The sequence below is a fragment of the Muntiacus reevesi genome, chromosome 14 (genome assembly GCF_963930625.1).
Source record: "Muntiacus reevesi chromosome 14, mMunRee1.1, whole genome shotgun sequence".
Classification (NCBI taxonomy): domain Eukaryota; kingdom Metazoa; phylum Chordata; class Mammalia; order Artiodactyla; family Cervidae; genus Muntiacus; species Muntiacus reevesi.
In genome coordinates, this window is record NC_089262.1 from 35,643,977 (window position 1) to 35,658,796 (window position 14,820).

At 37.2% G+C, this 14,820-nt stretch overlaps 1 protein-coding gene across 3 annotated transcripts in view; it reads right to left on the reverse strand.

The window, feature by feature from the left end:
* Positions 1-9,463: 9,463 nt before the first annotated feature.
* Positions 9,464-14,820, reverse strand: part of TTC33 (tetratricopeptide repeat domain 33) — a 30,373-nt gene continuing 25,016 nt past the window's right edge. For all 3 annotated transcript variants that reach the window (XM_065905440.1, XM_065905441.1, XM_065905439.1), the window contains exon 5: positions 9,464-14,429. In XM_065905440.1, coding sequence (XP_065761512.1) covers positions 14,076-14,429 — 354 coding nt within the window. In that variant the 3' untranslated portion in view covers positions 9,464-14,075. The remainder of the gene's footprint in view (positions 14,430-14,820) is intronic.

Below are 14,820 nucleotides of genomic sequence, written 5' to 3' on the forward strand. Positions count from 1 at the left end.
ATTCTCTAGATCTCTGCTTTTCAAACTTTAGCCTGCATCAGTCATCTGGAAAGCTTGTGAAAACACTAAGTTTCTGATTCAGTAGTTCTGCGGTGTATCCCAGGTATAGTGATGCTGCCAGTATGAGAACATACTTTGAGCAGCAATAATCTCCAGGAGTGAGGTTATAAATTTTTTTTTGCAATTTTTAAAAGATATTTTTGAATGATACCAGAAAATCAAGACTGTCATTTTCATAGACCTGATAGCTTAGTGATTTTCAGCTAGCTCAGAAAAGGAGATCTGTTAGACATGGGGAGAGGGAAGGAGAGGGTGAGATGTGTGGAGAGAGTAACATGGAAACTTACATTACCACATGTAAAATAGATAGTCAATGGGAATTGCTGTATGTCTCAGGAAACTCAAACAGGGGCTCTGTATCAACCTAGAGGGGTGGAATGGGGAGGGCGATGGGAGGGAGGTTCAGACAGGAGGGGATATATGTATACCTGTGGCTGATTCATGTTGAGGTTTGACAGAAAACAACAAAATTCTGTAAAGCAATTATCCTTCAATTAAAAAATAAATACATTAAAAAAATATATCCTGTAATCAACCATAATGGAAAAGGAAAAAAACAAACAAACCGAAACTTCTCAAGTGTTCTATTTTGCCATGCTAACCAAAGACTTTGGAAGGTGGCCAGGGGCAGGGAGGCCTGGTGTGCAGCAGTCCATGGGGTTGCTAAGAGTCAGACAAGACTGTACAACTAAACAACAACCAAAGACTAAACACAATGTTTTCAGAGAGTGTTTTACTTGTTAAAGAGGCTTTTATTTTTCTTCCATGTATATAGACAATGAGATAACATATCAGTTCAGTTCAGTTCAGTTCAGTCGCTCAGTCGTGTCCAATTCCATGGACTGTAGCACGCATCTTCCCTCTCCATCACCAACTCCCAGAGCTGGTGTTGTCATCCAACTGTCTCATCCTCTGTCATCCCCTTCTCCTCCTGCCTTCAATCTTTCCCAAAATCAGGGTCTTTTCCAATGAGTCAGTTCTTCATATCAGGTGGCCAAAGTATCGGAGTTTCAGCTTCAGCATCAGTCCTTCCAATGAATATTCAGGACTCATTTCCTTTAGGATGGACTGGTTTGATTTCCTTGCAGTCCAAGGGACTCTCAAGAGTCTTCTCCAACACCACAGTTCAAAAGCACCAATTATTCAGCACTCAGATTTCTTTATGGTCCAACTCTCACATCCATACATGACTACTGGAAAAACCATAGCTTTGACTAGACAGACATTTGTCAGCAATGTTTAGATTTATATATAAATGAATATATTCATCACCCATGTTCATGGGAGGAAAAACAAAGTCTTATTCAGAAGCTAGCAATACTAGTCAAGGTATATGCTCACTCATCCTTTATTTCAGGTTCACCACCCAAAATGCTGATTCTAGCTGATTCTTTTTTTAATTGAAATAAATCTCACATATAATAAAATTTTCCTTGTAAAGTATTGTAGCATTTTCACAGAGTACAACCATCATTCCTAATTCCAGAATAAGAGAAACCACATACCCATCTGCAGTCACTCCCAATTCATCTTTCCCCCTAGACCAGGGCAACCACTACATCTCTATGGATTTGCCTATTCTGGACATAAATGAAATCATACAATATGTGGTCTTTACTGTCTGCATAATATTTTTGAATTTCACTCCCATAGCATGAATCAGTACTTTCTGATTTATAGCTGAATATTTCATTTGTGTGAACATACTACATTTTGTTTATCCATGCATCAGTTGATGGGCATTTGAGTTGATTCCCAAATTTGGTTGTTATTAATAATCCTGATAGCCACAGTTGTATACAACTTTGGGGGGGGTATACTCCTTTGTATCTGGGACAGACATTTCTCTATATATTTGGGAGTGAAAGTGCTGAGTCATAAATTAACTACACATTTAATTTTTTGAGGAACTGCCACATTTTCCCAAGTGACTGCAACATTTTATATTCCCACCAGCAATGTCAAGTTTTCCACGTCCTCAATACTTGTTATTGTCTTCTAAATTATAGTCATCCTAATGGGTATGACCAGCACAGAGGGTCCATCCTGATCAGGTCAGTACCCCAGAAGGGTTTCCTTTCCCCATGATCCTGGTCCATTCACTTCCCCACTCTCTTGGATTAATGAAGTATGGCTCAGTTGGGCCCTCATGAATCACCCCTTGTTCACGCTCAGTCTGTGATCCATGTACTCTGTCAGATGCATTTGATGCAAGCAAATCCACCCATCTCAATGTCACTGTCCTAGGTGGCACAGTGGTAAACAACCTGCTTGCTGATGTAGGAGCCGGGGCTCCATCCGTGCATCAGGGGGAATCCCCTGGAGGAGGAAATGGCAACCCACTCCAGTATTCTTGCCTGGGAAGTCCCACGGACAGAGGAGCCTAATGAGCTGCAGTCTACGGGATCGCAAGAGTCAAACATGACGATGACTGAGCACACAATGGGTATGAGGCGGCGTCTCACTGAGGTTTTGATTTGCATTTGCCTAGTGACAAATAATGTTGAGAATCTTTTCATATGCTTACTCGCCATTTGTAGATTTTCTCTGGAGAAATGGCCATTCAAATCATCTATGCATTTTTAAATTGGTTTATATGTCTGTATTAGTTTGCTAGGGCTGCCGTAACAAAACACCATGAACTGGCTGACTTCAATAACAGAAGTTTATTTTCTCACAGTTCTGGAGGTTGAAGGTCCAAGATCAAGGCACTGGCAGATGTAGTTTCTCCAAGGCCTCTCCCCTTGGCTTGCGATGGCTGCCTTTTTCCTGCCTTACCACGTGGGCTTCTCTGGATGGAGGGGCCTGGTGGGCTACAGTCTATGGGGCTGCACAGAGTCGGACACGACTAAGCAACTCACACACACATACACACACATCCCCGGCGTCTCTTAAGAGGACACTGGTCACACTGGATTAAGGCCCACTCTTACGACCTCATTCAACCTTAATTACCTCCTTAAAGGCTCACCTCTAAATACAGTCACATTGGGAGTCAGGGCTTAACCATGTGAATTTCAGAGGATACAGTTGAGTCCAAAACAATGTCTTTTTATTGTTGAGTCTGGCTTACTCTAAAAAGAACAGCCAAAGGAAGAAAAACTTCAACATTGTTCACCATCTATTCCATGTTTATTTATAAGCTTTACCAACTATGCTATGCAAAGACAGTTTTTTGTGGTAAAAGTGTTTCTGACCATTCAGAGCCCCTAACTTTTTCTGTAGGTCAGTTCTCATTATCTAAATGGTTAGTATTAAATTCTATCTGGTTCCAACAGGATACAGTAGACAGGAAGATAACTGTAACACCACTGGCTTCCCCAGTGGCTCAAACAGTAAAGAGTCCACCTGCAGCGCAGGAGACTCGGGTTCGTTACCTGGGTCAGGAAGATCCCCTAGAGAAGGGGATGGCTACCTACTCTAGTATTCTTGCCTGGAGAATCCCACGGACTGAGAAACCTGGTAGGCTGCAGTCCATGGGGTCACAAAGAGTCGGTCACGACTGAGCGACGACTAACACGTTCCTTTTTTACTTTCATGATCTTTAAGACAATCTCATAATCTAACCAACCAGGTTAAGTCAGAAAAAATTGTGATACTGATACAGCAATTCAAATGGTACTTTGACTAGAAAACCATGAAATGCAAGAAGCATTTCCCAAACTACACCCACTTCTCTCCACAAGTTCCTTATTGGAGCCATAGACACAGAGGGCCATGGAAAACTCAAGGCACAGTAGTATTCCCTGTGAACTATGCCTTTGGCCTTAGACTTAGTGCAGAATAGCTGCACTACACAAAACAGTGACTTCTCCCAAAAGTACTTGTCAGTTTCAAAATAAAACAAGCCATGAACTTTGCTGCTTTCATAGTTCCCCCTTCCCACCACCCTCATAACTTCCCTCATAGCTCAGATAGTAAAGAATCCACCTGTAATGCAGGAGACCCCGGTTAGATTCCTAGGTAGGGAAAATCCACTGGAGAACGGATAGGCTATTCACTCCAGTATTCTTGGGCTTCCCTTGTGGTTCAGTTGGTAAAGAATCCGCCTGCAATGCGGGAGACCTGGGTTTGATCCACTGGTTGGGAAGATCCCCTGGAGAAGGAAAAGGCTACCCACTCCAGTATTCTGGCCTGGAGAATTCCATGAACTGTATAGTCCATGGGGTCACAAAGAGTCAGACACAACTGAGCGACTTTCACTTTCACTTTCCCATACCAGTGAACCTGACTCTAGGATGCTGCAAGTATTATCTCATGATTGCTCTCCAGATACACCAGAAATGGAATCAGCAAAAAAAAGAGACTCAGAGCAAGAGAGAACATTTGACCCTACTGTTTAACCTGGAGCTGCCCTGGGTCACACACGGGGCTTTAGCTCTAAGCTGGAAGGACTTTGGAAGAAAAGAAGAAAACAGAGAAAGATAGTTGGGCTTCTTGTCCTTGTATTCATATCAGTATCTCTACCATTCATTCATAACCTTGTATTTACCCTTTTAGGTCATCTACCCCATTCCACCACCAAAGAGAAGGACACAGCCCAGCACTCAAACCTGTGTCATAACAACTTTCAGCCACAGCAAGTCCCTACACTGAAGTCTGAACAACTGGGTAAACATTTCTCTTTCTCGAGTTTAGTACAAGGAGGAAGCAAAGAGAATTCCAAGAACAATGACGAAATAGAACTCAAGGCAACAGATCCACACAGGAACACAGTAAAACTGTAAAAGGCAGGAGAGGGGGCTCTGGATGTCTCTAGATTAAAACCAAGAAAGAAAGAAAAGAAAATTAATGGATTGTTTTATATGTGGAATATTGAGGGGAGTATTCTATTTCTATTAGTCAGAGGCGATATTTGTAATATACACTACATAGGAAACTAAGAAACGAAAAAACAAGGCAATTATTGACTCCATGAAAGACAGAGAGACATACTCGAAAAGTAAAACGAAAATAACAGATCCAGTGAGATTCACTATGTGTAATAATTACCTAGTCATATTAACAATGAATATAGATTGAGGTCAAAATTACAATCAACTGTATTGAAAATGGATGCAGGAATAGTAAGCAAATATATCGAAGAAATGAAAGAGAGCCAAATCATATTTCTCTATAATAAAAAATCAATACTTAATGTCACAAATTTTTAAAAATGAATTAAGCAGTGAAATCACAATTATTGTAATTTCACTGCATATATATGTGTATATATATCCTTATATACCAATCATATTCATAAAAATTTTACAGCCTGAAAATACCAAGTATGCTTTAGAAATTCAGATACAAAATTAGAACCATTGAAAAAAGTGAACTTGGCACGATCTACTAAAGTTCAGGATTATATTCATCAATATGAACAATAACTGCACGGATTGAAACATAGCATATATATATCTCAATGCATGACTTCATAATGACACAAAAATAAAACAGAACACTTACGAGTCACCTTTGGAGGGTACTGGACAACCAACCTATTATTTTGAAAAGTGCTAAATAAAGAGGGAGAACAAAGCCTCCAATACATAAACTGCCTGTACTACATAAATCATCTCTATGGTATAAAATAGTTGATGAGAAGTTTTTCTTTAAAGATGTTTTCTAGCACCAAAATTCTAACAATTATCACCATATTGTGGCCTTTAATGAAACAATAAATCTAGGCAATGATAATCAATGTCTGCTGACATTACAAAGAGATAGCCAGAAATATTTAACTTCCGGTCTAAGTATCCAAAACCACCCGTAATATATTCTTACCAGAAAACTGATGTTAAAGCTGAAGCTCTAATAGCTTGGCCACCTGATACAAAGAGCTGACTTATTGGAAAAGACCCTAATGCTGGGAAAGATTGAAGGCAGGAGGAGAAGGGGACTACAGTGGACGAGATGGTTGAATGGCATCACTGACTCAATGGACATGAGTTGGAGCAAGCTCTGGGGGAGATGGTAAAGGACAGGGAAGCCTGGTGTGCTGCAGTCCATAGGGTTGTTGGACATGAACAACAACAACAAATCATTTTATAAGAAATGTAGGTCAAGAGGAACATTAATGACATTAGGTGGGATGCAAGAGACAGAACACAAAAAGTAGAAAATTCTAAAGGACAGGCAACCCAGTTAAAAAAGAAATAAAGGGCTTCCCTGGTGGTCCAGTGGTTAAGACTCTGCCTTTCAATGCAAGGGACACCAGTTTGATCCCTGGTCTGGGAAGATACTACATGCTGCAGAGCAACTAAGCCCATGTGCCATGACTGCTGAGCCCATGCTTTAGAGCCAGCACTTGGCAACGAAAGCTACCACAGTGAGAAGCCCAGGCACCACAACAAAGAGCAGCCCCCACACAAACTAGAGAAAGCCCGCGTGTTGCAGTGAAGACCCAGCACAGCTGAAAATAAATAAATAAATCTTTTAAAAAAAAAAAAAAGAAAGAAAGAAAGAAATTGCAAAGAAAAAAATGAAAGGGAACCTATAGATTATAAAAGACTAAGACATAGCAACAATGCAATGAATGGACTTTTTTTTTAATTCTAATTTAATCAAACCATACTATCACTCAATGTGACACAACTGACAAAAGTCTATGTTGTAACTACTTTTGAAACTTAATTTGTCATTTTAAACCTTCCCAAAAAGGATACTGTTAGGTCTAAGTGACAATATTTGTTAGTTCTAATAAACACTATTGAACAAGATACCAAATCTATAGGAATTCTTTGAGAAAAGAATAGGTGGAAACACTTTTCAACCTCTATTTTTAAAGAGGTCAGCATTACTCTGACTCAAGAACTAAAAAAAATATATATTACAAGAAAACTACAGACCAAAAAAACAACAACAAAAAGAAAACTACAGACCAATATTTTTCATGAACACAGTCATAAAAATTCTTATTCCAAATTGAATAAAAAAAGATCTAAAAAGGATAGTCCACCACAACTAAATAGGGTTTATCCCCAAAATGCAATTGATTTGACATTTGAAAAATACATGTAATTCATCATACTAACAGAATAAAAAATAAAAATCATATGATCTTCAAATGGATGCGGGAAATACATTTATCAAATAGCAGACTAGGGAAAAAACTTCCTCAATTTAACAAAGGATGTATATAAAAACTACAGATACCACCATACTTAACAGTGAAAGACCAAAAGATTATAAATAAGGCAAAAATGTCCATTCTCACAGCTTCTATTTAACACTGTATTAGAGGTTCTAGCCAGTACCTAAGGTGAGAAGTGGAAATAAAAAGCATTCAGTTTGAAAAGAAGGAAAACTGTCTTCATTCACAACTTGGTAATATATATGAACAGCCTAAAGAATCTATAAAAAAGCTAATGCAACTAATAAATGAGGTATCAAGGTTGTAGGCTACGAGGTCAGTATATAAAAATAGATATTTCTATGTAATAGTATCAAACTGGAAAATGAAATTTTAAACATACTTCTTACAGCATTAGAAAAATATGAAATATCTAGGGATAAACAACAAAAATATAGGCAAGACCCAATCACAGAAAACTAAAAAACACTACGAAGAAATTAAAAGATCTAAAACAATGACAATTATGCCATGACCATGGATTCAAAGATGTGACATGCTTAAGATGGCAGTTCTCCCCAAACTGATTTACAGACTCAATACAATTTCAATCAAAATTCCAGCAGACTTACATGTAGATGAAGACAAATGATTCTAAAACGTATATGGAAGAAATCAGAACAGCTCAAGAATTCTTTGGGAAATAAAGAACACAGTTGAAAAAATCATGTTCATTTTTAAGAACAGGGAAATTTCCTGGCAGTCCAGTGATTAGGACTTGATACTTTTTCACTACTGAGGGCCCAGGATCAATCCTTGATTGCGGAACTTTTGTACTAGAGGTTCTAGCCAGTGTAATAAGGTGAGAAATAGAAATAAAAAGCATTCAGTTTGAAAAGAAGGAGAACAGTCTTCATTCACAACCTGATAGTATATGTAGAACAGCACAAGATAACACAAGCTACAAGACACAGCCAAAAAAAAAAGTAATAGACATATAGATCGGTGTAACAGAATACAGAACTCAGACCCTCAAATACATGCTGAAGGTATTTCAATTGGAAAGGGTAGTTGTCTTTTTTTAAGGAATAGTACCTGAATAACTGAAAACCAAAAAAGGAACCTAGCCCTTTACCTCATACCTTACATAAAAATTAACTTCAATCAGACCTAAGTATAAAAGCTAAAACTGTAAAACTTCTACGAGAAAAGAGAAATTCTTTCTGATCTTTTAAGCACACAAAAAATACAACCGTAAGGGAAATATAATGGACTTCATCAAAATTAGAAACTTCCACTCTTCATAAGATATCACTGAGAAAACAAAAAAGCAGAGACTTCCTTGGTGGTCCAGTGGTTAAGAATCCACCTCCAATGTAGGACACACAGGTTCGATCCCTGTTCAGGGAACTAAGCCTATGCACCACAGCTACCACGCACATGCTCTCTGCAGCCCCCACGCCACAACCAGAGAAAAGCCCTAGCACTGCAACAAAGAGCCTGCATGCTGCAACTAAAACTCAACACAGTTATAAATAAATAGATAATTTTTTAAAAAATGAAAAACAAAAAAGCAAGCCACACCATGGGGACAAAGTATTCACAATACATATATCTCAAGAGTTTTATCCAGAATATATAAAAACTTTTATAACTCAAAAATAAGATAACCCAAATAAAAAATGGACAAAATATTTTTAAAAGGTATTTCCCAAAAGATATACAAACATCAAATAAGCATATAAAAGATGCTCAACATTATCAGGAAAATATATATGAAAACCACAGTGAGATACCATTACACATCCACTAAAGTCACTAAAGTGAAAGTTGGTCAGTGGTGTCCGACTCTTTGTAACTCCATGGACTATACAGTCCATGGAATTCTTCAGGTCAGGAAACTGGAGTGGGTAGCGGAGAAGGAAATGGCAACTCACTCCAGTGCTCCTGCCTGGAAAATCCCAGGGACGGGGGAGCCTGTGGGCTGCTGTCTATGGGGTGACACAGAGTTGGACACGATTGAAGTGACTTAGCAGCAGCAGCAGCAGCTGGCAGATCCCTTCTCCAGCAGATCTGGCTGACCCAGGAATCAAATGGAGTCTCCTGTATTGCAGGTGGAATCTTTACCAGCTGAGCTACCAGAGAAGCCCTAAAGTCACTAAAATGAAAACCAACAGCAATACCAAGTATTGACAAGGATATGGCACAACAGAAAATTCATACATTGCTGGTTAGAGTGCAAAACAGTACAAATACTTTAGAAGATTCAGTTTCGTATAAAGCTACACATATACTTACCATAAAACTCAGCAATTCAATCCCCAGGTAAACATATATTCATACACAGACTTGTGACATATGCATACGGCAACTTTATTCACAGCAGGTGAAAACTTAGATGTTCATCTACAATCTAGATGTCTGTCAACAGATATGATGAGCAAATTGTGATATATCCATATAACAGAGTAGTGCTCAGCAACAAAACAGAATAAATTACACAACAGCATGGGTGAATCTCAACATGGATGGATTTCAAACGTATTATGCTAAGTGAAGATCAGAAAAAGTATATATTGTATGATCTATTTATTTCAAATTCTAGAAAAGTCAAATCAGTGTGTAGTCACAGAAAGCAAGTCAATAGTTGAACAGTGTTTGTGGGGTGGAAGGGAACTGACTATAAATAAACTTTAGAGAACTTTCTGGGTGATAGAAATACTCTCCATCTTGATGGTACTGTCAAAACTCTTCAAACTTAAACTTACCATAAGTGCATTTTATTATATGCAAAATTACACTCAAGAAAGTTACGGGATGGGCAGAGATCCTGTTTCATATCCTCTCCTTCAAATTAAATCTAGAATCAATATTGTGGTCTAGCACAATGTTAAGTTAGCAGACCTTTTAAATATGCCAAACAAATGTTTGCATATTGCCTTGTAATTAAACATTGCCCATTTTTAATAGAATTTCCATGATTTAAAAAAAAATCTAAAATTAGAAAGAAATTTGGTTTTTGTCTCATGCTTACGTTGAAATAATCTACACTAATCTTTGTTATGAGGGACTCATAAAGTAACACCCATTTTTTCCCTTCCTGACTTCTGAATCACTTGAGAGACAATGTCATGCAGAGATTTAAAAAGTCAGATTTATTGCTGAAAAAGTCTAGGTGAAAGGATATGTTTTAGGTTTGTGCCAACAACGGCCACCTAGTATCAAACCCAGAATTAGACAGACCTGCTCACCAAGGCATGGGCAGTCCTGAACAACTACAGGTCTCCTCTCACAGGGACAGACAGTCTTCGCTGCAAAACATACATTTCTAGCAAGAGACCACAACAAAGGCTGTCTGCAGTCATGACACATTCCAAAAACAAAGGCAGAAAGAGGCTGGCCTGTCCAGGTCTCTATCTTAAACTCCCTCTACTGGGGAGACGGCGGGGAGGAACAAAGGGAGAGACCAGAATTCCTTGGCTAATGGATGTCCAAAGCACCGTGGAAAAAAGCCCTCCCCTTCCCCATCCTTCTGCCTTCTCCACCAAGTACAGACCATTTCTCACCCTGTCTTCCACTCTGGCAGACACAGCAAGTGAGGTTCACACCTAACACACATTAAGGCACAGTTCATGGTACACTGGCTGGACGGCCATCCCCTCTTCCACTCAAGCAGGCGTATTTATTTGCACACAGGTAAAGTGACATGTTTCATTTTACTTTAGTAATGAGTGAATCATTTACAAACTTGTGTATTTTTATTATTGGCTTAAAAAAAACATTATTTTCTCAATCCTAAAATGTCATCAATTACAAAACACAACATCAGTTTCATAATAATCTCCAAGGAAAGCCACATTTAATATACCTACTGATTTGAAGATAATTATAGAACTATGGCTCTTGTGTCAATGTACAACTCATTTAGATACATGTATGTCATGAAATCAAAGTCCAAATCAATTTTAAAAGGCTTCTGACTCATGAAGTCTGAAATTAAAGAAATTATTAACAATTTCCTGCTGCTGAGAAAGGCAGGGCAACAAGCTTTTGACGTCATTACACAAAGCACAATTTTCAAACTGAAAAGGCTATATTGGTCAGTTATAATCATGAAAACACTAGCTTTCTGAACCAAAGCTTTTTTAAACTCTTCTTTATAGTTTTGACATATTAACATCAATTTAAAAGCTAATTTCATACTAAAGTATACCATAAAACCCTGCACATAGGTTCCAATTAAAGTACATCTTGGTTCAAGAGAGAGGAAACATGTATACCTGTGGCTGACTCATGTTGATGTATGGCAGAAACCACCACAATATTTAAAGCAATTATCATCCAATTTAAAAAATGTAAAAAAAAAAAAATTTTTTTTTTTTTTGAAAAAAGAACTACAAAAAAACAAAATAGATCCAGGTTTTGTGGTCTAAACCTTGCATGTGTTTATGTACTATTTATTAGCACATTTAAGATAAATACTTTATAATCTAAGAACCTGTTGTCTAGAGAATAATGATTCTCCAATTATCAGACATGGTCTCATTTGTTCTGACTAATGAGTATCTATGCCACACACATTTTCAGATAAGAATGCTACAAATTATGTTCAATATAGTATTAGTGATTAGCGTTGTTTCAGAAAGTATATTAAATATCTTTAATTATATCATTATCATGAACATCAATTATTTCCCTCAGATTGAAAGAATTTGCTATTACAGTTACCAAGCTTAGTACAGATCTATCAGTAGTCACATCCTTATAAATTAATGTATGCATTTTCCCCTTCTTACACAAGAGTGCTGACTAAGCATTTTTGGGGGCCCTTCTCCTCCATAATCCACTATTTCGTTCTCTCCTCCATCTTGCATCTAAACCATCGTATGTCTCATCTCTGTGTAAGAAAGAGACTAGCCTGGCCTGCTGATGTCAGTACAGAGGCAACAGTAGGTTCATAAACAGAATCTAGTAACTACATGCACTCCCATCCTGGATCTTGTTTCTTTTGGGTTGAGGGATAAACCTTATACCAAGAATAGTCCCCAACTGAAAGCCATCTGTCCTGTAGTATCAGAAGTAGTGACTTCTCACTTCCAAGAATGCAAAAAATTACAAAGAAGTTTTCCTCCTTTCTTAAAATCAGAAGAAAGTGAGGTTAAATAAAACCAATTCAAGGGCTTCATAGAAACAGCTAGCATTTACTGAGTACTTCATACACAAGACACCATACAAGATGCCTTATATATTTTATTTTCATGTAAGAAATAAATTAATCAATCTAATTTTTTCAAAAGCTAACAACACAAAGTAATAGACAAACTTTAAAAGCAAAAAAACCTATTTATTCACAAACTATACAATCAACATCCATTACTCAAAACAACATATGAAACAGTAAGTGCACATTTCTCTACATACGCATCTACCTGCCTTGAAGAATATGCATTATTAAACAAAATAAAATATAATTAATTTTTTTTTAATCTTTCTAAAACAAACTTCTCTAACCAGAGCTAACTATTTGATATAACTTTGGGGGTAAAAAATAGTACTTTTCAAGGCAAATGTTGGCTTCTCCAACTCTGAAAAGAAGTAAGCATTCCACTAAAAACAATGTTTTTCAGTCATCTCAGACCGTTATATGTACACGCTCCCAGGTGGCAAGATAAAATCTCTCAAAATAAAAAGTAACTTACTTCCTCTCTAACAAGGATAAAATACCAATACTAGCTTCCTGAGTTTCAGAAGTAACAGTACCCAGCAGTTCTATATAACTGTACTAAAATAATAATTAACATTAGCAATGACAGTATTGATTTGTGGATGTGATGATGACCTTTCAGTGAAATATATCCTTCAATACAGCCTTTCTACTCATGGGATTAAACCGTAAATCACACTTCAGTTTCTGTGTATGTTGCACCTAACGTTATTCACTCCTTTATTTCAATAACATATCTACTTTTCCCCCTCAATTTTTAGAAAAGTATAATTGAGTCATTTAAAATTGTGATTGTTTCTCATTTCACTGAGCAGTTCCATAAAAGTTTAACTAGAAAAGGAATTCTAAACCATCAGCTAGGAAATTACAGCAAGAAATAAGTGGGTTTTAATGTTTTTAATGTTTTAAAAATAAGGAAAAGAAAATACTGTTTTTGACTTAGTAAACAGTAGTGCAATTTGTTATGATGTATCTATAAGAGCCACTGATTTTTTTTTAAATGTACATCTTTAAAATGACTCAGTGCTAAGGACTACTCTATCTACCTTAATAATTTAAAAAATAAACCATGATTCTGACATTTGTCAGTATCTCACACATCTAACAAATACTGAAAGTGGCAACTATCATTGTTATAATAAAGTTAAAAGCACAAATCAAAATTAAGAGAAACTTCAGGAAATGTTCAGCATACACATTTGCATGCATGTTCAAACTTTCAAGATCCTACATGGGCCCAAATGACAACTCTGAATCAAAATGAGTATCAAAAAGATTCAAGCTTCGTGACGGACTTACTCTAATGAAACAAGAGAAAAAGAAGAGTGAATAGGAACAGCAGTGTATTTCTAGCAGGGAAAGAAGCCTACTTCCTTTATTATAAAACAAAAACCAACAAGTCAATATTTTAATACCACTGGCCATCAAGTTATTCACTATTTGAGAACTTACTTTTCAAGTTGTATCTTGAAAATGCATTCACTTATATATTTGGATTAAATTAAGCTTCTTAATCAAAACACCATGTACTCAGAGTTTTAATCTTGAGCTGAAACCACACCTCATCAAAGCACAGTCCAAAAACTATACAATAATTCTTTCACTTAGTTTTATATGTCTCATCTGAAAAACTTATTTAACAAGCAGGAGTTTTACCCTGTTTCTCCAGATTAAATGCCCCCACGCCTAAAATTTAAATGGTAATCAAAGATGGATTCAAATGACTCTTGTTAAGCTTCATCGGGCTTTGATAAAAACAGAGCCATCCGGGGGTGCAGCACCATCTTCCTTCTCGGTCACAGTCTCTACAGTCCCAGAAGCTGATACAATAACCATTGTTTTATTTGCTGCAACTGTCTTCTGTTTTTCAGCAATAGCTGCACAAACAGCAACAACCTCATCACTTTCAAAGTCATAGTCAGGAATTGACTTGGGTGAGAAATGTGTTACTTCTGCTGGCACTTCACTCTTTTTAATCCTCTCTGCCACTTTCTGCTGCTCCTGGAGTGTTCTTGCCCAAGAAAGGTCTTCTTTCCATATCTCAGGGTTCATTGGATAGATGTGAAGGGCTACTTGAAAACTTCGAATTGCCTACAGGGGAGAAAAGGTCAGACTTCTTTGCTTAGTTTTAATAAGGAATGTATTTAATATAATCCACAATATGTCTCTCTCTCTCTCTTTTTCTCACTGTATTACAATGTAAAGATGGAAGTTAGAGCTGTGCTCGATATGATGGCTATGGTTTAAAAAAATGGTAAATGTACTGGAATGATGGTTATGGTTAAAAAAAAAAAGAGTCAAAAAGTATAAAAGAAAGTAGCTGACAAAACTGTTTGACAAGGACCAAAAAGTCCATTAAAATAGAGGTACTGATATTATGGCTCAGGACAAGTCATTACATTGCTCAGCTTCTGGAGATCAGCAAACATGTAAATCTGGGGATTTCTTGGGCCAGCTCATGATCAGAAAGGCATCAGGAATG